The 27,896-nt window shown below is 35.7% G+C and overlaps 1 protein-coding gene across 3 annotated transcripts in view; it reads right to left on the bottom strand.

The window, feature by feature from the left end:
- Positions 1 to 9,946: 9,946 nt before the first annotated feature.
- The window catches only part of IL7 (interleukin 7), a 51,802-nt gene continuing 33,852 nt past the window's right edge, over positions 9,947 to 27,896 (bottom strand). Inside the window, exons 3-6 of one of the 3 annotated variants that reach the window (XM_065902826.1) lie at positions 18,808 to 18,888; positions 17,639 to 17,770; positions 14,437 to 14,490; positions 9,947 to 10,971 (exon numbers count right to left, since the gene is read on the bottom strand). In XM_065902826.1, coding sequence (XP_065758898.1) covers positions 10,852 to 10,971; positions 14,437 to 14,490; positions 17,639 to 17,770; positions 18,808 to 18,888 — 387 coding nt within the window. In that variant the 3' untranslated portion in view covers positions 9,947 to 10,851. The remainder of the gene's footprint in view (positions 10,972 to 14,436; positions 14,491 to 17,638; positions 17,771 to 18,807; positions 18,889 to 27,896) is intronic. The other 2 variants (XM_065902827.1, XM_065902828.1) reach the window with 2 other exon arrangements.

The raw sequence follows: 27,896 nt of genomic DNA, 5'->3' as shown, positions 1-27,896 counted from the left end.
TCAATCTTTCCCAGCATCAGGATCTGTTCTAATGAGTCAACTCTTCGCTTCAGGTGGCCAAAGTATTGGAGCTTCAGCATCAGTCCTAATGAATATGAGTATGGTGGGGTCTATAAAATGGGAACTGTCAGAGGTGTGAGAAGTGAACTGCTTGGATTGTCCTGAGGACTGAGGACAAATCATCACTGAGTAAAAGTTACTGACAGTTGCAACTGTTCAATCTTATCTCACAGAACTCTTCACTTTCGCTGTCATTTTTTTTTTTTCACCTCTCTACTCAAAGCCTCCATTTCTATGTCTGTTTTGAATTCGCAACTATGGATAGGAGGCTGCCAGTAGTGGTGAGTATACTTGACAATGAAATACTGATTTTCATTCATTGAATCACCAGTCTTAAAATCTTAAATTATAATACACTTGAAGACTGCCTGGGGCATTAAGATGAATGCCCTTACCCACTGATGGTGGAGATATAAATTTATGATACTTTTTGAAGAAGTTGACTAAATTTTCTTTAAAAGATTTTAAAATACACATGCCTCATAATCCAGTAATTTTATTCCTAAAATGTGTTTCTTCTTGAAGAAGTAATCTGAAGAAAAATATTTATGCAGAACACATTTAATAGTACTATTATTTGTAGTGATAAAAATTAATTTAGTAAGTTAATAAAGCATTTTTCAAATAATTTTTAATGGCATGGTGAGGTTATGTTTTGTTATTAGAACAAAAAGCTAGCCTAAAATAGTGAATGTGTGTAAAATACAATTCCAGTTGTATAGAAGATGAGACAGATAAAAAGGCTTTTAAAGTATTTATATTCCTCTTTATATTATGTTTATTTCTACTCTTAAGTGGTTATGATGTTACATATTCTTTATATTTTTGTATTATCAGTTTTTAAATGAATATATAATACTTTAATACTTTTTAATCTTTAAAAAATGAAGAGGTTTATGTTTTTCAGAACCACTCGCATTTGATGATAACTTATGGAAAGTCACTACCTCCTCTTCGTTTTCTGATATTCACAAATGTAGTTGATAGCCCTATATTAATAGTAAGTATTAATAATATATTTAAGCTAGTTTCTGTGATACTTTTGTTAAAAGTGGTTTCTGTCAACTCTGTGTAATTTTAATAAGATAATTTTTCTTGAATTTTATTGTATACTCATATTTTGATATAGCCCTCCCTCAACTGTTTTACCACCTATGATTTGAAGAATTTTGGCAAGTATGAGAAATGCAAGTGAATTTTTGATTTATAGAGCTAAAACAAGAATTAAACTTGTTCTAAATGTTTTAGAGTTTTTTTTTTTCTTTCTGCTTTTGATCTTTGAGGGGCAACTATATATACGTTTACTTATTATACTGTAAAACTTTAAAGATTTTTCAAAGTTATCTTATTTCTCCCTCTTGTTATTTTATTCAAGAGGAATACTTTAAGAACCAAGAAGTTTCAATAATATATTTCCATTTTTGCTAATCTTCCCAAACTTAGGAGTCCTAATAAGGAAAAAAGCTCATATGGACCACACAGGAAGCATCAGAAATTCTTCATTTTGAACACTAATTCTTCAAGGGTGATTTCCCTTTAAAAACTTGCTATCCAGTTAACTATTACAATTTGAAAGTTTAAACCTAAAAGTTTGTCTTACTATAGACAAAAGCAAAGCACCATTTGAATGAGCAACATGTGTTCTAGATCAGCTCTGTATTCTTGGTGAGGCTCTGTATTCTCACGGTCTTTGTTTTTGATGAACAGTGTTATGGTTCTCCCTGTTTGTCACTGATGCAGTTACCAAAAAGCTGTTATGTGTGGAGGGGCTTATCACTTACTGCCTTAGGTACTTTATTTAACTAAACTTTGAACAATATTAGACGTTAAACTGCTTAAAACATATCTAGTAGTGAAAAATTGTCTTGATCTATTTTAAACCTGAGTTTTCTTACAATCTCTAAGGATCATTTGTCATGTTTGTGGCTAGCATCTTTTGAAAACCCTGTTTGGTGAATTTTCTCTTCTGAATTCTACTACCTCAAAATCTTAGTCAGAATGTAGTTTTCCACCCTTTCTTGCAGCTACGAAGTAGATATGTAACCTTGGAACTATGGAACAGATTGCGATTCTGAAACAAATAATGTGAGAAAGCAGACACTGTAGTATGCATCTGTTTTCTCTTGAGGATGGTGGTGAGACACTGGGCTTTGAAGGGAACTGTGACAGCATCAAGAAGTGACACCCGTTTTGCAAGATGCGACCTGTTGCTCGTTAACTCTGAACCATTGACTACACCAAGGGAAAAAGCAGGAAGAGCACACTGATTTATGTGAAGAAGTCAAATGACATCAAATGGATTAAAGGTAATGGGTTATTAAAATATCAGTGTTGAATGATGCTTTTTCAAAGGAAACTGGGATTCCTTCTTACTTTTTATGTTTGTATATACAGTATCTGTGACAGCAGCCCTAGAGCCCAGAGCTTCCAATCTAAGTCCAAATGCTAAATGATTTAAAGTTGTTTTACTTTTAATTTTAAAGTCACATGTCCCCATGGTGGCCCTTTAACTGACTCTCCTCCACTGAAGTAGTCTTTCATTATAATTTGGGCATTGTTTCTGGCTGAACAACTGCCTAACTTGATTAGCTGGCTCTTCCAGAGATTTCTGTGAATTATCCAGTAACTTTTAATAAATTCCTTTTTGCTTAAACTAAGTAGGCTGGGATCTATTATTTGAACTCAAAATGTTTTCAGTGGTAAAATTTAGTATGATTTTGTGCTTCCCCTTCACAATGCCAATACTATTGAGAAAAGTGCTTAAAGCCATGTTCTACAACAGGAAATCTTCAGTACATTGAGTTAAGACACCTTTCCTCATCCCACTCATTGGTGTGAGATAATTACAAACTGAATTTTAAGAAATATACTTTAAGTTAATATAATTATATTCATCTGCCAGGCCCAATTTGAGGCTTATCAGTAATGTATGTAAAATCTTTGCCACAAATGTCTGGCACTGAAGTTTTTACATAATTTTAGATATATGTACATTTTATATATTCCTCAAATATTTAGCTGCTATTGATGTGCCAGGCACTGATCTAGGGTCAGTGAACCAACCAGTCAAAAGCCCCTGCCCTTTTGAGGTTCACATTCCAGTGGATGAAGATTGACAATAAAGAGGAAAAATCAATATATTTTACATTAGAGTGTGATGAGTGTTATGGAGAAGAAGTGGGGAAGAGGTGGTTAGAATGAGACTGGTTGGAGAGTGGAAGTAGGTCGCAGTTTTAAGTAGGGTTTGAGGGATGATGGCATGAGAAAGTGACATTTGAGCATACAACATACAGAGGGCTGAGCCCTTATTGGTTATTCTTTTTGTTTACTTTGTTGAAATTGTTTACTGGGTTTAAGTGCTCTGTGTTATGAGCATTTAATATCTTGAAGCATGTAAGTGGACAGCAGAGGAAAGACATTTCATGCAGAAGATAAAAAAAGACGAAGACTCTAAGGTAGGACCCCTGTAACCATGGAATGGTGTGAGCCAAGAACAAAAGATTAGAAACTTAAAGTTCCCAGATTGTTCATGCTGTGGAGGCCACTAAAATGGTTTTGACTTACTTACAGGAATAGGGAGTTATGTGATCTGGTTTAAACGTATAATCTGAATGTGTATTCTTTGGCCCTGAATATGTATTCTGTGTGTTTTCCCCGTGGCTCAGTGGGTAAAGAATCTACCTGCAGTGCAGGAGACACAGGCAGATGGGAGTTCGATCCCTGGGTCGGGAAGATCCCCTGGAGAAGTGCATGGCAGTCCACTCCAGTACTCTTGCCTGGAGAATCCCAAGGACAGAGGAGCCTGGTGGGCTATAGTACATAGGGTTGCAAAGAGTCAGACACGACTGAAACAACAGTACCGCACACATAGCCCTTAAGTTAATGAGAAATAGAAAGTAAAGTTGTTACGCATTTTACCCTAAAATGTCACATAAACTTATTTTTTACCTGAGCTTAACATTTGACTTTCCGGAAAGAATTACCTGATACTGTTGAAACAAACAGAAACTTTCCAACCCCACCTGAGTATAACACAGAAGGAGCAGTTTCCTCATTTTGCAAGACTTCCGTACAGTTCTCTAATCTCTGTTCATTAAAGTTGAAGCCTGATTTCCTTATTGACTCAGCTATTTTCTCCTACTTGGGGAGGCAAAGTTTAGTCATTAAGTTTCAGTGCAGTTCAGTCACTCAGTCATGTTAGACTCTTTGTGACCCCACGGACTGCAGCACGCCAGGCTTCCTTGTCCATCACCAACTCACCGAGCTCACTCAAACTCATTCATGTCCATTGAGTTGATGATGCCATCCAACCATATCATCCTCTGTCGTCCCCTTCTCACCCTGCCTTCAATCTTTCCCAGCATCAGGGTCTTTTCTAGTGAGTCAGTTCTTTGCATCAGCTGGCCAAAGTATTGGAGTTTCAGCTTCAGCATCAGTCGTTCCAATGAATATTCAGGACTGATTTCCTTTAGGATAAACTAGTTGGATCTCCTTGCAGTCCAAGGGACTCTCAAGATTCTTCTCCAACACCACAGTTCAAAAGTATCAATTCTTTGGCACTCAGCTTTCTTTATAATACAACTCTCACATCAATAAATGACTACTGAAAAAACCATAGCTTGACTAGATGAATCTTTGTTATCAAAGTAATGTCTCTTCTTTTTCATATGCTGTCTAGATTGATCATAGCTTTTCTTCCAAGGAGCAAGTGTCTTTTAATTTCATGGCTGCAGTCACCATCTGCACTGATTTTGGAGCCCCCAAAATAAAATCTGTCACTGTTTCCATTTTTTCCTCATCTGTTTGCCATGAAGTGATGGGACTGAATACCATGATCTTAGTTTCTGAATGTTGAGTTTTAAGCCAACTTTTTCACTCTCCCCCTTCACTTTCACCAAGAGGCTCTTTAGTTCTTCTCTACTTTCTGCCATAAGGGTGGTGTCATCTGCATATTTCTCCTGGCAATCTTGATTCCAGGTTGTGCTTCATCTAGCTTGGCATTTCTCATGATGTACTCTGCATTTAAGTTATATAAACAGGGTGACAATATGCTTGTATTCCTTTTTGTACTTAGATGTACTTGATGTACTCCTTTTCCTACTTAGAACCAGTCTGTTGTTCCATGTCCAGTTCTAACTGTTGCTTCTTGACCTGCAAACAGATTTCTGAGGAGGCAGGTCAGGTGGTCTGGTATTCCCATCTCTTTAAGAATTTTCCACAATTTGTTGTGATCCTTACAGTCAAAGGTTTTTGTGTGATCAATAGAGCAGAAGTAGATGATTTTCTGGAACTCTTTGACTTTTTTAATGATCCAGCAGATGTTGGCAATTTGATCTCTGGTTAATCTGCCTTTTCTAAATCCAGCTTGAAATCTGGAAGTTCACAGTTCACGTAGTGTTGAAGTCTAGCTTGGAGAATTTTGAGCATTACTTTGCTAGTATGTGAGATGAGTGCAATTGTGTGGTAGTTTGAGCATTCTTTGGTATTGCCTTTCTTTGGGATTGGAATGAAAACTGACCTTTTCTAGTCCAGTGGCCACTGCTAAGTTTTCCAGATGTGCTGACATATTGAGTGTAGCACGTTCACAGCATCATCATTTAAGATTTGAAATAGCTCAACTGGAATTCTATCACCTCCACTAGCTTTGTTCGTAGTGATGCTTCCTAAGGCCCACTTGATTTCACATTCCAAGATGTCTAGCTCTAGATGAGTGATCACACCATCATGGTTATCTGACTCATGAAAATCTTTTTTGTATAGTTCTTCTGTGTATTCTTGCCACCTCTTCTTAGTATATTCTGCTTCTGTCAGGTCCCTACCAGTTCTGTCCTTTATTGAGCCCATCTTTGCATGAAATGTTCCTTCCCTTGGTATCTCTAATTTTCTTGAAGAGATCTCTAGTCTTTTCCATTCTATTGTTTTCCTCTATTTCTTTGCACTGATCACTGAGGAAGGCTTTCTTATCTCTCCTTGCTATTCTTTGGAATTCTGCATTCAAAGGGGTATATCTTTCCTTTTCGCTTTTGCCTTTTGTTTCTGTTCTTTTCTCAGCTATTTGTAAGGTCTCCTCTGACAACCATTTTGCCCTTTTGCATTTCTTTTTCTTGGGGATAATCTTGATCACTGCCTCCTATGCAATGTCATGAACCTCTGTCCATAGTTCTCCAGGCACTCTATCAGATCTAATCCCTTGACTCTGTCACTTCCACTGTATAATCATAAGGGATTTGATTTAGGTCATACCTGGATGGTCTAGTCATTAGGTGTCCCTTCCTAATGTAGTACCTGATATTCATAAACTTACCTTTCATTCTTATTTTCTCATTCATCAATGTAAAATCATCTCAGTATAACCTTCAAGTATAACGGACAAGAGATCCTTCTAAGACACCATGAAAGGAAGGATGGAGGATTAATAAAAGATGCATGTGGATTAGAACTGGAATGGCTTTAGGTCCTAAGGAAGCTGTCAGGGTTGGTCCCTCTGCCAGGCTGTATGCTTCTCTTACTCATCTGCCCATTCTCTAATTGTGTATCTTCTTCACTCACTACCTGTTCCCCCATTCTTTAAATTTGCCAGTGCTCAACTTAATAAAACCTTAAAAACATTCTATTTCAGTTTTACTTTGGGTTAATTTATTTGAGATTGTGGCTCAGAGATCTGGAACAGGGCACCTGAACTAGTTCATTTTCTCAAGCTGTGTGACATTTATCGCAGATTGTTAGTCTCTCAATTAATTGTACTTCGGGCAGATGCCCTAGAGGGCCCCATTGGGTGGGTTGAGAGGCATGACTTCACACGGCTAAGAATACTTAGCAGAAGTCATGGCTGGTACAGACTTCCTTAAAGCAGGTGTGGATGTGTCCGGGAATGGCTGACATATTTAGAAAAAGTATTTGATTATAATAGCCTTCATTTAAAACATTTTTTTTTAATTGGAGGATAATTGCTTTGTGTAGGTTTCTGTTGTATAACAATGTGAATCAGTCATAAGTATACATATGTCCCCTCCCTCTTAAGCCTCCTTCCCGACCCACCCCCAGCACACCCCCTCTAAACTGTCAGAGAGCACCAGGCTGAGCTCCCTGCGTTACACAGTAACTTCCCACTAGCTCGCTATTTGACATATGAAGGTGAAAGTGGAAGTTGCTCAGTCGAATCCAACCTTTGCGACCCCATGGAATATACAGTCCATGGAATTCTCCAGGCCAGAATACTTGAATAGGTATCCTTTCCCTTCTTCAGGGGATCTTCCCTACCTAGGGATTGAACCCAGGTCTCCCACATTGCAGGTGGATACTTTACCAGCTGAGCCACAAGGGAAGCCCAGCCACAAGGAAAGCCCACTTTACGTATGTTAATATATAAATTTCAATGCTGTTTTCTCAATCCATCCCACCCTCTCCTTTCCCCTCTGTGTCCTCAAGTCCAGTCTCTACGTCTGCGACACTATTCCTGCCCTACGAATGGGTTCATCAGTACCATTTTTCTAGATTCCATATATATGCCTTAATCCATGATACTTGTTTTTCTCTTTTGGACTTAACTTTACTCTATGTAACAGGGTCTAGGTTTGTCCACCTCAGTTCAACTGACTCAAAATTGTTGCTTTTTATGACTGAGAAATATTCCATTGTATAGCCTTCAAAGTAGCAAATTTGAAAAACTGAAGTGAAATGTTTTATGTAGATATTTGTTGATAGCTATTAGTATTAATCTAGTGCAAAGATTCTAAGTGACAGTAGAGAGACAAACCTCTTGGAAATTTGTGTCCAAATTTTGTGATGATGGAAGTAGAGCAATAGATAGTTTACAAAAGCAAATACATTATACCTGTTTTTTTAATAATACCTCAAAAAGTAAAGCCTGATGGAATTTTAGCTACTGGGACTGTGCTGAAGGTAAATGAAGAATTTTAAAAAGTGAGATCTTAGAAATTTTTACCTTCATGGAAAATGTGATTTTTATTTACAGCTGATAGAATTTGGAAGAACTTCATAAGGAGTAAGACCATAATGACCGATAGCTTGAAGATTTCACGGATAGAGTACCATAAAGACCATCCAAATTATAATAGAGGATGTGTGTTTCCACAGAAAAATTTACAGTAGATTTGATGAAATGTCCTTCTTAAACTGACTGTAAATGAAAGGATGGCTAAAAGAATGAAACACTTCTAGTTGTGATAGAACTATCTTAATCCTGAAAGGAATATCTCTTACTTCAGCAAATTCCTTTAAAGCTTGTTTTAAAAGACTCTTAACTGAGTCTCTTTGTATAAAGTAATATTCCTCCAAGTGTGCTAGATTCGTGGTTTTTACATAAAAGTGTTCTGTAGTCAGTTTTGGAAATGCTATCTTGATGTTAAACTTTTTAAAAAACTTTATGAATTTACAGAGCTTTTAATATATGAATTGTGAATCTCCAAGAGAAAATGATCTGATCTCAGAACCCAGGTTTGTTTGTTTGTTTTTTTTTTTAAAGAATCTATAGAAGGTTTCTTGTGACAGTCTTTAAAAAGTGCTGATTTAAGGCATCCACATACATATATGAAAGACAGTGTCCATTGAAATAAAACAAATCTAATTAGGGGATAGAAATAATAAAAAATGTAGTATCCAAGATCATTACTAACCAACCTGCCATGTCTTTACTTACCTTGCTAGTAGCTAGGAAACACGAGAAATACAATCATAAAAGCCTGGTGGTTTTTTCCATGAATTTGACACACTATGCTGAATAAGAATTTTGGGGTGTGAGTTTTCTCTACAATTCATTTCTGTCATAAACAAATGATAAAAATGAAAGTCAGTAGTTAAAAAAGGAGGAAAATTTTAATGAAGTATTTTAAAATAATCACTCCTTATTTTGTCACAATCTCAACCCTGTTAGGAACATTATAGACAGCCTTCATGGAAACACTTTCAAGAGCACGTTTAAAAGTTTCCCTTTTGAAGCTTAAAATGTCCTTTTCATAGCTGATGGTTTACCAACAGCGCCGGTTCGTCAGGGTGGAGGTCTTCCACATAGTTGACCTGTTTTGTGGTGGATGGAAACATAGCCTTCTTTGATAAGTCTGTCTGAAGGAAAAGCTTGGTGGGGAATCAGTTGCTCCCAAAAAGTGTTAGTAAACTCCCTTTTCTGGAATTAATAATAAAAACCAAAGAGAAAACCTCGTTGGCTCACTGCCTCGTTACCGGGATAATCAATCTCTACAGCTGTGTGTACAGCTCGATCCAGCCGTCGCTCCAGTGAGGAGGAAACCGTGTGTGGGTTGGGGCCCACGAGAAAGAGAAGCTGAGACAGACGCGAACTGAGGGGAAGGTCTTATTGGGGATGGCACCTGAGCATTGTCTGTGGATTAAAGAAGTCAGTCAGCTCTGAACCAGGTGATGATGAGACCACAGTGGCTATTTTAGAACACTTGGCCCGCCTAGAATAGTGTTTTCAGTTTCCTTTGTAAGTGAAGACTGTTGGCAAATCTAAGCTTAGAAGGATTTGCCAATAGTCTTCACTTATAAGAATGGAAGATGCCTGCCTTATAAGCTAGTTTTCAGGCCCTGACAAAAACAGGCAGTAAAGTAGTATTCCTATTCTTACGTAGTTTGGGGGCCTCAGTCTCATGTACATTCTTGATAGTTAAGAGATTAAAGACTATATTTCAATGGAAGTGAAAAATCAAATAGTGGTGCTGTATTAAAAATCTTGGGCTTAAAAAATTCTTTTGGCGACCCAGGGGTTCGGACTCTGCACTTCCACTGCAGGGGGCCCAGCTTCAGTTCCTCATGGGGGAACTAAGATCCCATAAGCCACATAGCATGACCAAAAAAAAAAATCCTGTTGGGATTAATTAAATGAATCTGACAATGTTAATACATAGGTCATTTATTATCAAAGGAGAAATGTTATCCAAAGTAAGCAATTGTAATACTGTATGAAAATATTTTTATATACAGATATTGTGTCAAAATTAAATATACACATTCCATTAATTAAAAGGCCAACATATATTATTCTCTTAAAAATATACTTCCCAAATTGCAAACTCATGTAGACAAATTTTATTACACATAAATGACAAAAGTAACCCAGTGCTATGGTTTAGCATCCTTAGGACAGGTGACTTTCTGTTTTGTGAAACTATTCGTTATTTTAATTTTAAAACATCTGTAATATCATTTATCAAAGGCACTGTGTTATACATTCATGTTTAATTACATCTCTTAATATCTTTCAATTACCTTGGACTCCTTGATGCTACTGCTTATGTGTATGACTCATTCTCATGGGCCTTATCCATATCTCACTGTTAACTCTGAAACATTTCCAGCACAGACGACAAAAATTTCTGCTCTCATTGCAGCATACTGAAGCATAATGGGCATAAAACTATATATTTGGTAATAATGAAATGTTAATTTTTAATCCTCATAACCTTTATATACTTCACAGAATTTATATATCTTCTGAAAATTTTAAACACATTTAAAAAGTATTATTGCAACTAATACCTTATATGGATTGTCTTAAAAAAAAGGTTCAGAATTAATACCAATTTATATATGTCCTCATACATATGAAACAGTTTTGTTGATTGCAGCATTTGGTTTCCATTGTTTAGGTCCATCTTCTGGAACTACAGTAAGGATTTCTCAGTTGCTGTAATCTGTTTTAACCAGGATGCATTCAGTAACTTCCAGGAGGCATTCTGCCCTCGAAAATCGCATGAGCAGATAGATTCTTGGAGGATACAAATAAAGCTCAAGGTTTTATATTGCTACTCCATATTTTCAATGTTCTTTAATGCCCCTCAAAATTTTATTCCAACAAGTTTTTATCTTTTGTAGTAGTATCTTTAGGAAACACAGGTCATTCTGTTTTTTCTGTTCCTTTAAAGATTTATTCTCTTCCTAGAGAAATACATAAAAAAAGTTTTTAAGTGCACATTTTAATAAAAATACACATTGTAAAACATTCAGTCTTAGTTTCCACTATACTAGGTTATATTAAAAATTTGGTAATTAAAAAGAAGAATTTTGGGACTTCCCTGGTAGTCCCAGTGATTAAGACTTTGCCTTCTAATATAGGGTGTGCACGTTTGATCCCTGGTTAGGGAGCTAAGATCCTACCAGCCTTGTGGCCAAAAAACCAAAACATAAAACAGAAGCATTATTGTAGCAAATTTAAAAAATGGTCCATGTCAAAAGAATATTTAAAAAAGGAGAAAGTTGAATAACATTTAAAAAAAATTATGGTTCCTAGCTACAATCATTGATGTGTAGGATATACAAGGTTGTTACGATTTAAAATTTAGGATTAAAGAGCCATGTCAGGTGGCCACCATTTTTAGCAATGCAACACAAGCGGACATAAGAGTGCTGTTTAAACTTTTGTGAGAAAGATCTGCACAATATTCAACTGAGTTTTTTTTTTTTTTACAATGGAGAAATATTTTTATGGAAGAAATAATTAATGCTGAAAATATTTATTTTGGCAAAGATAATTAATAAGAATATACCCAATTAAGTTTGTTCCCTAGTCTTCACTAGAGAATGGAAGATGTCTGCCTCATAAGCTAGTTTTACTACTCTGTCAAAAATCTTCAAAAGGGCTACCTGTACAACCTACAGAAAGTGGAGAAAGAGACACCTTGGATATAATAGACATAGAAAAGAATAGCAGTGCATATCCTCAGTTATATTTTCATGAGTCCCAGAGATGTGGACTCTGGATGTCTGAGAAGTGAATTACTACAGGATAATTTCTTCATTTCAGTAACAACCGATTATTAGGTGTTTCCTAGGTCAGGTACTGTGCTCAGTGCTACACATATATTATTTCATTTTATCTACTTAGTAACTATAAGATTGGTGATTTCACCTTTCACATTTGAGGAAACTGAGATGCAAAGAGGATAAGTAATCTGCCATGGTCATATAATCAAGTAAATATAATAGATTGGGTCTTGAGCTTGTTTGTCCTATTTTTAGTTTGGTCATATTCAGATTTCTTTCAATTATATATTTAGTAACACTAACACATACTCTTAAAATAATTCATTTACAAGATTAGAGGACAGATTTCAAAGGTAAATATGAAGCAGGATTTCTAATATTCTTTGTATTGAGGATCCCAGAACATTTTTTTGTTTGTTTGTTTTTGAGGCAAGGAGTAGGACTTTATTTTGAAAGTCAGAAGACCACGAAGATGGCTCTGTCATCTTCAAAAGGGCTACCTGTACAACCTACAGAAAGTGGAGAAAGGGACATCTCAGATGTAATAGACATAAAAGAGAGTAGCTCTGTGTATCCTCAGTTATATTTTTGTGAGTCCCTGAGATGTGGACTCTGGATGCCTGAGAAATGAATTAATGTCTCATTTAACTCATGTCTCAGGGTTTGGATGCCAGATTCCTTTACAGAACAAAGAGGGAGGGGTGTGAGGAAGTAAAGTAAAAAGTCATATGCCAAAACATCTTTAAAAAGTATAAACCGAAGTTTATGTAACTAGCAGACTTGAAATACATAGACATGAACATTTCATGACTTTTCTACATAGACCAAGACTAAACATTCATTAAAAAGACAAACATGATTTTATGTCTGTAAATTCAGGAACACAGGTGTTACCTCCTTTTTCTAAACTTTCTTTCCAAATTCCCTTAGCCAGAGGCACTCAGTATATTGATACTACTCAGGTATTCATTTCAACTATTCCACTTCAGGTTGGAATACCTAAGGTTTCCTGAGTCCCAGGGTGTGCAGACTCACTCTGCTTCTCTAAGAGGAGTAAGGGATTTCCATACTCCTATCCTGGGCTGGGAAGATCTCCTGGAGAAGGGAGTGGCAACCCACTCCAGTATCCTTGCCTGGAAAATTCCATGGACAGAGGAGCCTGGTGGGGCTACAGTCCATGGAGTTGCAGAGTCAGACACGACTGAATGACTAACACACACAGAGTGGTCAAATAACATAATAATGGAAATGTGATAAAAGAATCTATCACTGTCATGAACCAGGTGTGTTCATTTTTCCATGCCTCATTCTAGTTAATATATCATTGTCACATTTAGTGAAATATGCCTTTTCATTCATAAATATTTTGCATATTGCTATATAATTTTATGCAACAATCTAATAGAATGTGTGTACATATAGAGTATGCATGTACTATTTCACATATACAGTATATAGTGTATGGGCTTCCCTGGTGGCTTAGTGGTAAAGAATCTGCCTGCCAATGCAGGAGACATGAATTCAGTTCCTGGGTCAGGCAGGGAGATCCCCTGCAGAAAGAAATGGCAACCCATTCCAGTATTCTTGCCTGGGAAATCCCATGGACAGAGGAGACTGGCAGACTATATAGTCCATGTGGTTGCAAAAGAGTCAGACATGACTTAGCAACCAAACAACAGCACTAATATATTGTATAATCTATGTGAGTAAAATAGATTTAAAAAGGGTCTTCATTTTTAATATGTATTCCTTCACTAAGGTCGCTTTTTTTATTTGTATCTTGTTTTCTAGTTTATTTTCTTCTATATAGTTTGGTCATTTCTTTGCCTATTACCTATTGAGGTTTTAATTTTCTTTGTTAAAAAATCAATGCTCTGATATTTTCCCTAGCTTCTTTAATTTTAAAATAGTGGTTTTTAAAAATGCAGTTTAAAGAGATCCAATTTCTAAGTCGTATCTCCCTTTTCCTTTTACCAATATTATAACGGCTGTTTTCAAAACCAACCATATAAAAGGAAACAGTTCAAAGAGAAACATTCAGAAATTGTTGAGCAAAAAGCTGATAAAAAAGATGTTTGCCTTCACCCTCTGCCTTCACGTTAGCCTCTGCTGATTTGCGTGGTCTCCAGCCCATGCGTGCGTATGTGCTCAGTCACTCAAGTCGTGTCCGACTCTTGCGACCTCAGGGACTGTGGCTTGCCAGGCTCCTCTGTCTGTGGGATTCTTCAGGCAAGAACACTAGAGTGGGCTGCCATGCCCTCTTCCGGGGATCTTCCTGACCCAGGGATCGAACCTGCAGTCTCATGTCTCCTGCGTTGGCACGCAGGTTCTTTACCACTAACATCACCTAAGAAGCCCCCTCATGCCTGTAGACAGTACCAAACCACTAAAATGACAGCATAGAACACGGAGTTGGGAAGAGAGGTGCACACTGGCTCCAGCCCACCACCCAAAGGTTACAGAGCGCAGCTTTGGGGAAAGGCCTGGCCTTCCAGCCCTTCTGATCCGTTTATTTTGAGAGCTCGTTGTGTATTAGGACTTCTACTTTGTCGTTTCCTTAACAGGGCTGGTCTTTATCAGGGTGCTGGAGTTATTTCAAGCTGTTGAAGGCAAACATCTGGAGGGTGCAATAACTCTTACCAAATTCTTAGTGGGTTGGGCTTCACCCAGGGAAGGGGGTTTTCTTCCTTTACCCTTAAAAACAAAGTCATAATATTGATTATTAGTCCTTTATTACTCCTTCCATTATTATGACTGCTAAATTTCATATTACCTTCAGCTCATCTAATCTACGTGAGAATCTAAATTATATATTGTTAGTATGGCAGAATACTAATTTCATTTAGAAATTATCAAAAATTATCAAAATATTATCAAATATCAGGGAAAAGGGAGAAACAAGAAAGGTTAGGTTAGTCCTCCAAATAACCTAGACTCGTAATTTTGCAGATGTGTCCTGCACTGTGTTAATTGCTGTGAGGTCTGAAAAACAAACATGGAAGGGTATACTAACAGAGACAAAACTAAAATTTCAATCAGCATGAAAATAATATTGCACTAAGTTGTTAAATCCTAACCATAAATTTTATTAAACTTTACCCATCAGAAGCAAGGTGAAATGCACAATAGTAAAAAGTTTGTAGAATGCCTGACTCATGAAGAAAATTCAATGTAGTTGACCATCTTTAACATCTTGTCTTCTCATTACAAGAAAAAGCTGGATTGTATCAGTTAATTTTGTAATCGTTTTAATATCAAGATTTTAATTTTCATGTTATTTCTCTCTCTAAAATTAGTTGATTTTGGAACATGGTGATCCATGCACAGTTCCTCACATGAGAAAAAGAATTGCAAACATATAGCATACCTATGACCTTTAACCCTTCTATTCAAAGAGGTGATATTGATAGTTTGCTCTGAAGTCTTTTCAGTTAAGCTCTGACTTGAAACTTATACTCAACATAAGGCATTACTAAGCAATTGGATTTGTAAGCAACATGAAATGAACTTCCTATTCCTGCATAAGATAGTACAGTAATCCTTCTGTATTTGTAGGGGGATTGGTTCTGGGACCTGGGTGGATACCAAAATCCAAGGACAGATGCTCAAGTTCCTTATATAAAGTAGCATTGAATTTGCATATAACCAGGCACATTCTCCTGTAGACCTGAAATCATCTCTAGATTACTTATAATACCTAATACAATGTAAATGCTGTGTAAATAGTTGTAAACACAATGTAGATGTTGCATAAATAGTTGTAAATGTGGCTCGACAAATTTAAGTTTGGCTTTTTGTAAGTTTCTGGAATTTTTTTTTTGAGTATTTTTGATCCACAGTTGGTTGAATAAGAGAATGCAGAACCAATGGATATGACAGGCTGACTGGACTTTTTTTTTATGTCATCCTCCTCATTTTTTTTGTTTTTTAAGTGTAGAATAATTGCTTTATAATGTTGTATCAGTTTCTGCCAAACAACATGAATCAGTCATAATTATATTTATATATATATACACACATATATATCCCCTCCCTCAGAAGCCTCCCTACCCCTTCCCATCCCACCCTTTTAGGTCATCACAGAGTGCCAGACTTGGGCTCCCTGTGTTGTAGCGAAGCTTTCCACTAATTACCAGTTTTACACATGATAGCGTATATATGTCAATGCTACTTTCTCAGTCCTTCCCTCTCCTTCTCCCGCTGACTGTAATTTAAATCATTATAAATAAGGATTAGGAGCTGAAATATAAGCTCTTCATGAATCTTAAACTTTGCCTTGAAGGATATATAGATAGAACAAGAGAGATCAGATGTATAGAAAACAGAAGAAATTCTATATAAGAAGTTAACATGAATAAGGGGACAAGACTGGAAATAAGCTTGGCAAAAACACACCACCAGGAGGAGGCTGACCTGCATGAAGTAAATAGCCATAACGATAAATGAAACAGTCCAACTTATTAAGGTCCAACATGTGTTTTCATCACTGTCTCTAGGGCTCAAGGACAATCTTGCCATTTTACCTTCTGGGGGCAACTACTAGGATTAAAATTTTTTTTAAACAATCCTTTTTCTATGATAAAAATGTTAACTTTTAAAAATATATAATAAATATTTTGGCATATTGACTTTATATGGCAGCTAGTAAAATTCCTAAAGAGAGAGCAAAGTAATAATAGTAATAATAAAAATTTGTTGAAACTTTTTAGTACTAAGCAGGTTTCCCAGGTGGCTCAGTGGTAAAGAATCCACCTGCAATGCAGGGGGTATGGGTTTGATCCCTGGGTCAGGAAGACCCCCTTAGAGCAGGAAATGGCAACCCACTCCAGTGTCTTGACGGGATAATCCCATGGATAGAGGCGCCCTGGCAGGCAACAATGCGTGGGGTTGCAAAGAGTTGGACATGACTGAGCTCGCATGCATTCATGCTATATGAACTATATCATTTAACACTTAACCTTTTCGACATCCTATAGTGTAGATACTATATTTTTCTCCACTTCGCAGGTGAAAGAAATTGTTGTCTAGTCCCAAGGTAATGTCTTCCATATTTTGTTTTGTTCCTTACATTTCATAACTGCTAGTAGAGAAATAGAAAAAATTAGCCCTGTACTTATCAAAATTATTGAGGCAAAAAAATGAAAATTGTTGGACATAAATACACTCAAATTTTGTATAAAAAATATTTGTTAAGTATTTGATTAATTTTTATAGGTTATGAGTTCTTACAAATGTGTACATAAATGGATTAAAATTAAGATATTTTAGAAATAAAAATTTACCATCCTCATCCAACTTATCACCCTAGCCTCCTTGAAAGTTACTATGGCAATGTGAAGTGAAAGCCGCTCAGCTCTGTCTGACTCTTTGCGACCCCATGAATTATGCAGACCATGGAATTCTCCAGGCCAGAATACTGGAGTGGGTAGCCTATCCCTTCTCCTGTGGGATTCCTTCTTCCTGGCCCAGAATCGAACCGGGGTCTCCTGAATTGAAGGCAGATTCTTTACCAACTGAACTATGAGGGAAGCCCATGGCAAAACTATTTATTATTTTCTTTCATGTATTTGTTTTCCTTTTTTAATTGAAATATGGTTGATTTACAGTGTTGCCCTTTTTTATTTTTAGTTCCCTTTTATAAATTATTTCTTTGCCCTAGCCAAGAGAGGAATAGGTACTTTATAAGTTGAAATTTTCCTCTTCTAGAATTGAGTAAATGCATTTTAGTTTTCTTATAAGCACTTAGATTTCTCTGCTAATGCTTATGATCATCAGAGAATACTAGGATCCTATCGCGGGAGGAGTTTATATTTTGGTTCAAAGTAAATAGTCCTCAGCTTACCTTGCTGGTGCAGTTTAGCAGTGTCAATGTGCCCTGTGAAACTGTTGATAGGTGAAGCTTGAAATCGTCACTGATATTCATTTTAAGGAATTGCTTCAACTTTCGAGCAGCACGATTCAAAAATGAAGCTTCCTATTATAGAAAAAAACATCAGAAGGGCTGTGGTTCAAATAAAATATTAAGAAGTAATAAGCTTTTCTAAAGAGCCTAGAGCCAGAACTGTATTGCTAAATAATGCCCCACCTCCACCCCACTTTTCTTCTATTCCAGTTAATCACATGACTGATGAGCAACTAAACTGAAACTGTTCAGCTCCCAGGTGATAGCCTTAAGTGCCTAGAACTCAGTTTAATGATTATGTGACACTTTAAACTCTTTTTTTTTGTTGTTATGTATGATCTTATCGCTTATGAGTAAGCACATAGCAAGTTTATTCAGTTTTAAACAAGGTAACTAAAGGAGAGCGCTTCTGAAAGCAGCAGTAATAAAAGGTATGTGTGATTTTTATTATTATTATTTTTGCCCCTTTGGTGATATGGATGAATAACTGGCAATAATAAAGGGCCTATTTGCCTAAAACAAGTGTTTCAAAAATAGGAATTTTTTTTTGGAATTTATGAATACACTCAAATGCCATGAGGTTAACTCAGTTATTGTGAGTTTCCAAAAGGCTTGAATAGCACACTAGTTTCTGAAGAAAGAGATGACACAAACTTTTATTCAAAATTCTGTAAATTGTAACATTACACCAAATAGAGGAGGTAATGATTTGAAGATAAGAAAATATTGAAAGAAAAAATTTAAAAATGCCTACAACTAAATTATGCCCATTAATTATGTCTGTATATGCAAGCAGTCATTCTGACAAGCATTTTCCTGAATAAATGTTTCAGAACGGAGATGTATATCTTTGAATTCAGCAGTTCTACTGTTTTCAAGGTGAAAAATGAAATGCTAAAATTGAGAGGAATATTTATCAAATAAGCATAGGAAAATTTGTAAAATAAAAGTATAAAAGACCACAATACAACAATATATCAATGGGAATTGTCAGGTTAGAACCAAAAGACTATGTCATTAATAATCAATATAATAAACAGATACAGGAAATATAAACTTCTATGATATCAAGCCCAAATGACATATAAATTCCAAATAATTATCATTACCTTATTATCATCACATGAATGTTTTTTAAAAAAGTTAGGTTCGTTATTCAGGCAATTGCTATCAAAGTTTATCATGTTGTCCTGTAATAAATAATATAAAATAATATGGTTAAACTGGGGACCTTTCTAGTATGTTGTAAATAACAATGTTATAATATTTGGTATTTATATGTGCATTTTTAGGAAAACAGCCTGGCTCAGCTGACTAGGCAGGAAGAATAGTTTTCTATAATTGAAGAGTAAACAAGTATATACACAAACCCTTAAAAAGAGCTTTCCTAGACTCCATAGTTTAATTCAAGAAATGAGAAAACCTGGTTCTTGGGAGGGGGTAATGAAAGTATCTATTTCAGTAGTTGTACTATATAGGAGTTGTACTATATGGGAGGAGGGCATGGCAACCCACTCCAGTATTCTTGCCTGGAGAATTCCATGGACGGGGAGCCTGGCACGCTGCAGTCCACGGGGTCGAAAGGAGCCTTTCACTATATAGGAAATACTATAAATTTAGAAATCATGAAGTTGAGATTCATGTAAGCAGTTATTTGGCCCAGTTTCCTGACACAATCAAACAGTGACAAAGAATTAAGAATGATTTACTTGACAGAGTAAAGTTGAAATTCATTCTACAGCATTTTAAACAAACCGGTTGGGGATGTTTGAGGTAGAATTTTGCTGTGAAAAAGTGAGACTGAATGTGTGTATTGTCATGTAGGAGTGGGAAGGCAGACTGGCACATTCTCATTTTTCTTATCTAAGAAATTATCTTATCTAAGGAATTTCTTATCTTTAGAAGGTGGGGATTTAGAATGCAGTTGGCATATTAGAATTTCCTAAGGATTCAGATTCTTTATGCATAGGATTGGACTAGCTCTGTCCAGCAAACTAGCAATTCCATGATATCAAAGCTTCTGTCAAGCAATCTTAGCCTATGTGTTGTCATCAGAGAAACACAAAAAGTGGAGAAGGGCAGGATTTAATCATGGGCTTCTAATATTCATCTGCTTCTCAGAAAGATATGCATTAGTCTTCTCACCTGTGAAAAGCATAAATAGTCTCTGGGTTTATCCTGACATTAAATGTATATATTATCTGTTTTACCTGTAAGAATTATACAGCCTGAATATGTAATCATTCATATAACCATTCAACACTTCCTACAGGTCAGTGTGCAAGGTTCTCTGCCAAGCTTAATGGGAAAACAAAGATAAAAAAAAAGCTGCATTTTCTTGTGCCATTTCATATAAAGGGCAGATGCTGCATCCTTTGACACTTGTACATCATTTCTTATGTTTGTGAAAGTATGCTTATATAAACAAGATTTGTTAGCACCAACCATCCTAGTCATACTGCAAATATCTCAAGTGCAAATTGATATATTTTTCTATAACTATCCTCATGTTGCCATTATATTAATACACATTCCTGAAAAGATAGTGGAGAATTAATGTTCTCTGCAAGGAGATCCAACCAGTCCATCCTAAAGCAGATCAGTCCTAGGTGTTCATTGGAAGGACTGATGCTGAAGCTGAAACTGCAGTACTTTGGCCACCTCATGCGAAGAGTTGACTCATTGGAAAAGACCCTGATGCTGGGAGGAATTGGGGGCAGGAGGAGAAGGGGATGACAGAGGATGAGATGGCTGGATGGTATCACCGACTCGATGGACATGTGTTTGAGTAAACTCTGGGAGTTTGTGATGGACAGGGAGGCCTGGCATGCTGCGATTCATGGGGTCACAAAGAGTTGGACACGACTGAGCGACTGAACTGAACTGAACTGAACTGAACTGAACGTTCTCTCATTTTCCTATTGACTTGTATTTAGCCTCAAGAAGGACAATAAATCATTCATACATTTCTCTCTGATAAGACATGCATTTTGTTTTTGCCATGTTATTATTGTTGTTTAGTTGCTAAGTCACGTCCAACTCTTTTTCAACCCCATGAACTGCAACCTGCCAGGGTCTCTATCCATAGGATTTCCCAGGCAAGAATACTTGGAGTGGGTTGCCATCTCCTTCTCCAGGGGATCTTCTGACCTAGGGATTGAACCTACATCTCCCGCATTGGCAGGCGGATTCTTTACCACTGAACCACCTGGGAAAGCCCTGTTTTTGCCACACAGTGCCTCCAAAAAAAAAAAAAAGATTAACAAATATGCAGCTAATCTGAATGACATTTTTCAATTTACCAAAAATTATAATATGGAATAGCACCTATTTCTTGAAGCATTTTAATAAATTGCATGAGACATGAATATTTGAAAATCCATATTAATTAAGTCACTGCTCCAGGCATTTAACAAGACTCATTTTTGGCAGATACAGAAAGGTAATGTTGTACCAGGTGATTTGTTTGTCACATATTTGCAGCAGTAGATAAAATTGTTACTTAAATGACATAAAAGGCTGACTCCTATAGAAGTCACAATTATAAATGAATAGTTAACTTTAGTTTGCATTTTATGACTAAATTTAACATAAACAAATGAGTAACAACTACAGTTGCTTTCTGCAATTGTTTTCATTTAAGCCCTATGAGAAAGATGGTTCAGACTAAGATTTATAGAATCATAGAGTTGGAAAGAAGCTTATACATCCATCTTTTGATTTAGAAGATAGCACAATTACTTTATTAGTAGTTTATTAAAGGAATCTTGACATATTTGAATATTCATATTTATTATGAATATGAAAAATAAGAGACAATTCAAGATCACATTGACTATGAACTCAATATTCTCCAGTAAAAACATTATGTTATCTATGTTGTTCCTTAAATACCTAATGTCCTTTCCATTTGTAGAATTACATATTCTTTCATTGCAGCATAGTTTTCTTCTATCTTTGAAATTTTTCTATTGCATTCATAGCAGTCCCTTCCTCAGAAACACTAACTAATACAAAATTGATTACTATTTCACTTTTTCTTTTATATATTTTCTTTGATTTTTTTTTTCAAGATTCACTTTTGTGTGGTTTTTGCCAACATGCCTTTGATATGCCTGTTCTAATTGGACACTCATAGTCACATGTGGTCTAAGTGAACTACTGTCTATTTACAGCTTATAAATGATTCTCATCAGCAGCTACATAACTGATGGCTCCCTCCTTTCTGTTCTTCTATTTTGTAGATCTGGAATTAAGGATTGGGGTTTGGACATAGAAAAGAAAGATTTAGTCTCATGGCTTACTACTCTTTGAAAATGAACTTGGTCCCTACAAAAATTTTTTTCCATTTCTGATTATCCCTATTACAACCCACTCATGGCCCAAAATCTTATGACATAAAAAGATTCATTTGGAGGACCCTTTGAAAAGTGAAACTTCTTTTTAATGAAATTTGTAATCTGTATGAAATTTGAAAAGGTCTATATTGTTCTTGGAATACTATTTGAAATGTTACAGATTTTACCGTTAGTCAGGTAGTTTATCAGATTATAGTAAGAATTGGTAGCTAATTCCTAGCTTAAATGAAAAATCATTCATTTATTCTTCAATCAACTACTTGTTGAACATCTACCATGTACCTTATAGTAACTGGGGATAGAACTGTGATCAAGATTACAGATGGTTCCTTCCTTCAAGAAATTTACCTCTGGTGTTAAAGACAGACATCAATCCAATAACCGCAATCAAATCTCAAGTTGATAATTGTCATAAACTAAAAGTATATGCTACCATGAAAGCTTATAAAGAATTTTATTTAGGAACTTCAGTAACGACTTCCCTGAGAAAGGAACACATCAACTGAGACCTGTAGCATGAGTAAACTAGAGAAAAAGGAAACAGAGGAGGTGAAAAGATACAGAAAACAGCATTTATGGCTTCAGGTAAATAAGACAGAACAACGGCAAATATGCTGCTGGATGAGAGTAGGAAAGCTAGTATACAGCTGAGAAAGCAAGAGAAATCACTGGTTCCATATGAAACAGACAATCTAGAGGCTGCCAGATTATGCAGGGGCTTATGAACATGTTAAGGAGCCTTGCCTTGATCCTCAAATTAATTAATGACTAAATACTTTTTTGAAGGATCATGTTAATACCCTCATGATAAATGGTTCGAAAGGGTTCAAGAATGTAATAGGAGGCTATTATATACTCAGTGCTTGAAATAATAGTTTATTGGATTTGGTGGTAGAAAAGAATGTAGCGATAGTTAAATTGACTCAAGAAATATATAGAAAGCAAATAAAACATGATTTGAGAATTAATGAAGACTGACAGGCCAAGGATGATTCCTTGGTCTCTGGTGTGTGTGACACAATATACTGTGTTGCCATTCACTGAGATAGGGCATAGTAGAGGAGATGGTGTGAATAAAATGTTTGGTTTTAAATAGATTAAGTTGACATTCAGGATCCAAGAGCAAAAAGTTGGAAAAACTGGCGAATAGATAGTTTTAAGAAGGTGGTGATCCATAATGTGTAATGCCAACCAAGAGGTCAAGTAAGTTGTCTTGTACAAAATCTATGCCCATAAAAAAAGCAAAACAAAATTAGAAAAACAAAACCTAACCTGCTATGATTTTATCAGAGTCTAACCTATCTGGGATAAGAAAAATACTCAATATCAGTCCTTGCTCCACATCCTTTCTCACATAAGTTGGTAGGCATTAGAAGCACTAGTAAAGTTTACAGTCCAGGAGCACAAACATATCAAAGGACTGAGACTTAATTGACAGACTATAAAATGCTTCCCATCTCCCCACTTTAAAGCTGACTTGAAACTAAACATTCAAAGAATGAAGATCCTGGAATCTGGTCCCATCCTTCATGACAAATAGATGGGAGAAAATTGGAAACTGAGAGACTACTTTCTTGGGCTCCAAAATCACTAGAGATGGTGACTGCAGCCATGAAATTTAAAGATACTTGCTTCTTGAAGAAAAGCTATGACAAACCTAGACAATGTATTAAAAAGCAGACATCACCTTGCTGACAAAAGTCTATATATTGTTTTTCCAGTAGTCCTGTATGGATGTGAGAATTGGACATAAAGAAGGCTGAGCACTGAAGAATTGATGGTTTTTCTTTTCTTTTTTTTTTTAAGAATTGATGTTTTTGAACTGTGGTTCTAGAGAAGACTTGAGAGTCCCTTGAACTACAAGGAGATCAAATCCTAAAGGAAATCAACCCTGAATATTAACTGGAAAGACTGATGCTGAGGCTGAAGCTCCAATACTTTGGCCACCTGATGCAAAGAGCTGACTCATTGGAAAAGACCCTGATGTTGGGAAAGATTGAGGGCAATAGGAGAAGGGGCCAGCAGAGGATGAGATGGTTGGATGGCATAGTTGACTGAATAGACATGAGTTTGAGCAAACTCTGGGAAAAAGTGAAGAACAGGGGAGCCTGGCATTCTGCAGTCCATGCGGTCACAAAGAGTTAGACACAGCTGAGTGACAGAACAACAATAACAAAGCAGTTCAACCATCAATTACCTTACAGAACTAAAGCACCAGGCCCGATGGGCTTGTTGATTATTTCTATCAAACATTAAAGGAGGGAATCATAGCTATTCTCTAATATCTTCCAGAAGACAGAAGCATAGTGAATACTTCTTATTTTGTTCTATGAGACCAGGCTTGCTGTAATACCAAAATCAAATGAAGATAAGACAAGAATAGAAAATCACACTTCAATATATCTTATGAAAAGAGATGCAAAAATCCTCAACAAAATACAGGAAATTGAATTTAACAATGTATAAAATAATTATACACCATAACCAAGTGATATTTACCCATACATGCAAGACTGGTTCAACAGTCAAAAAATCAATGAATGTAATCCATCCGTTTAACAGGGTAAAAAAGAAAAATGATCAAATTATAAATAGCAGGAAAAAAAATAAAAAAACTCAACACCCATTCATTTATAAAAACCTCTCAGTAAGCGAGGACTAGGGGGAAACTTCCTTAACTTGATAAAAAAAAGCATCTACAAAGTCCTATTGCTAATATAATACTTAATAGTGAGAAACTCAAAACTTTCCTATCATTAGGAACAAGGAAAAGATTGTCCCTCTCATCATTGCTTATCAACTGTATATCAAAAATCTTAGGTGATTTGATAAGAAATGAAAAGGAAATAAAAGATTTACAAATTAGGAAGGATGAAATATAACTGTCCTTTTTAACTATATGACATCAATTTACATAGACAATCCTAAAGAATCAACAGAAGAAAAAAAAAAACCCCTCCTAGAACTAATAAATGATCATGTGAGGTTGCAGTATACAAAGTTAGACAAAAGTTAATAGTTTTCCTCCATACCAGCAATGAGCAAATGTAATTTGAATTTAAAAACACAACAGTGTTTACAGTACTTAGGTATAAATCTAACAAAATATATACAAGATCTTTATGAAGAAAACTATACAACTCTGGCGAAAGATCAAAGGAGACTTAAATAAATGGAAAGATCGTCCACGTTGATGGATTGGGAGATTCAACCTTGTCAAGATGTTTGTTATCCCAACTTGACCTATGGATTTATCATAAACTCAATCTCAGCAAGTTATGTGAATATCAACAAACTGATTCTAAAACTTATATGGAGAGGCAAAAGATCTAGAATAGCCAATTCAATTTGGAAAGAGAAGATTAAGTCATAGAACTGACTACAAACTATAGCAAAAAACTGATAAACTACAACAATCATGATTGTGTGACAGTGGTCAAAGAACAGACAAATAGATCTGTTTGCAACACAACAGAGAGCCCACATAAACCCACAGACTCGGTCAACTGGTCTTTGATAAAGGAGTAAAGAGAATACGATGGAACAAAGCCCCTTCAGCAGTGCTGGAACTGGATATCCACATGCAAAACAATTTATCCACACCTTATACTCTTCATAGAGTAACTCAAAATGGATCACAGTCCTAAATCTAAAATACATAACCGTAAAGCCTAGATGATAACATAGGGGAAAATCTAGGTGATCTTGGGTAAAGCTTTGACTTCTTATATAAAATTCCAAAGGCATGATTCTTGAAGGATATAACTGATACTGTACTTCACTAAAATTAAAACTTCAAAACACATACATACATATATACATATATATACTTCCTCTGATTACAATAATTATAGTGGCATTATTTGTATCCATATATATGGATAGGTGTGTGATAAAGTATATATTATATATATGTAGTATATAAAACATAACAAAATAAATAATATACATGATAGCAACATTTTGCATATCCATACCATAACATACTTTTTATATAGTACAAACACATGTACATGCAAACACTTCTCTTTGAAAACAAAATTGGCAAAATAAACTTTTTATAGGGACTTGTTTACATAGACAATGGGGCACCAACAGAAAATTAACATGCTGTCATTTAATGGCTGCATCTGTGATCAGTCTTGCATGCACAGTATCTGATTTCTTAAGAATTTAAATGTTTTAAAATATCACTTAATATCAGCATTCCAGCCAGAGGTTATTTTAGCCGGACAAGGTGAATACCAAGACAGGAGTGTAACATTCTCTTGCCACCTAGGATCCCATAAAGTGGCCCAGTACACACTGAAACCATAGATTCCTGCCTTAGCTCTATTAAACCACAGACATTTAAAAAATTGAGTCATAACTGACATATAACATTAGGTTTAAGCATTCAATAATTAGATATTTGTGTATACTGCAAAATGATCACCGCTATAAGTCTAGTTCAGTAAGTTTAACATCCACCACTACATATAGTTAAAATGTTTTCTCCTATTATGAGAACTCTTGAGATTTACTCTGTTAGCAATTTTCAAAATATATATACAGTATTAATAATATAGGCACTGTGCTGTAGATTATATTCCCAAGATTGAATTCCCAGTTTTATGGGATCATTCTGCTTTATACCATAATGACAGCTTGCTTGGTTATCTCCCCCCTTTCATTCTTAAAAGTCTTCCAGTTTGGGAAATAAAGTATTTTCTCACCCTACTTGTATTATGGCATTTTGATTTTGGTTTGCATGATATAGTTTTCCCATCTGTTGACTTTTTAAATTATTTTGAACATAAAAATATTTTTATGTCATCTATATTGCTTACATGTCATTATTCAAACAATACTAAAATGTATAATGAAAAACTTTCCAATTTTTCTCCACTGTCCCCACTAGAATCACCTCCCCAAGGTGATTCATATTAGCAGTTTGATAAGAATATTTTTTTAAATTGGTTTTAATTGGAAGATAATTGTTTTACAATATTATGCTGTTTTCTGCCATATATCAACATGAATAGGCAATAGGCATATGTATGCCCCCTCATTCCTGAACCTCTCTCCCACCTCCCACCCCATCCCACTCATCTAAGTTGTCACAGGGCACTGGATTTGAGCCGCCTGTCATACAGCCAGTTTCTGCTGGCTATCTAATTTTACATATGATAATATATATGTTCCAATGCTTCTTGCTCAAAAAAAAAAGCTATGCATATATGTAATATGCATTCAGAATTCACAGATATAAATGGTATATAGGGTTTATGAAAGCATGTTCCTCTACCATTTAAAATATAGGATCATAAAATATATATTACTCTTCAATCTGTTATGTATTATTTTCACTTTATATTATGATCTTTATGATCATCATTCTAAGTTAAATATATCTTTTTAAAATAACTGCATAATCTACATTAAGTGTATTCTGAGATTTATTCAACACTTCTCTCATTGATGAAAAAAGTCAATATTTGTTCAACAAACATTGCTACAATAGACATCTTTGTCTGTGTATTTGTATGTGTGTATTATTGTTATTTAGTTGCACAGTTGTGTCCAGCTCTTTTGTGACCCCATGCACGGCAGCCCGCCAGGCTCCTCTGTCCATGGGATTCTCCAGGCAAGAATACTGGAGTGGGTTGCCATTTCCTTCTCCAGGGGATCTTCCCAACCCAGGGATCGAACCTGCATCTCCTGCGTTAGAAGGAAGATTCTTTACCGCTAAGCCACTAGGGAAGCCCATATATATGTTATCTCCTTTTATATTAATTTTTGCATTTTTATAGAATTATTTTACATAATTGAGACTTGCTGAAGGGAATGGTATATCCATT

Source organism: Muntiacus reevesi, chromosome 12, assembly GCF_963930625.1.
Source record: "Muntiacus reevesi chromosome 12, mMunRee1.1, whole genome shotgun sequence".
Taxonomy (NCBI): Eukaryota; Metazoa; Chordata; class Mammalia; order Artiodactyla; family Cervidae; genus Muntiacus; species Muntiacus reevesi.
The sequence above is the reverse complement of the archived record's forward strand: the minus strand, read 5'-3'. Positions and strand labels throughout refer to the sequence as shown.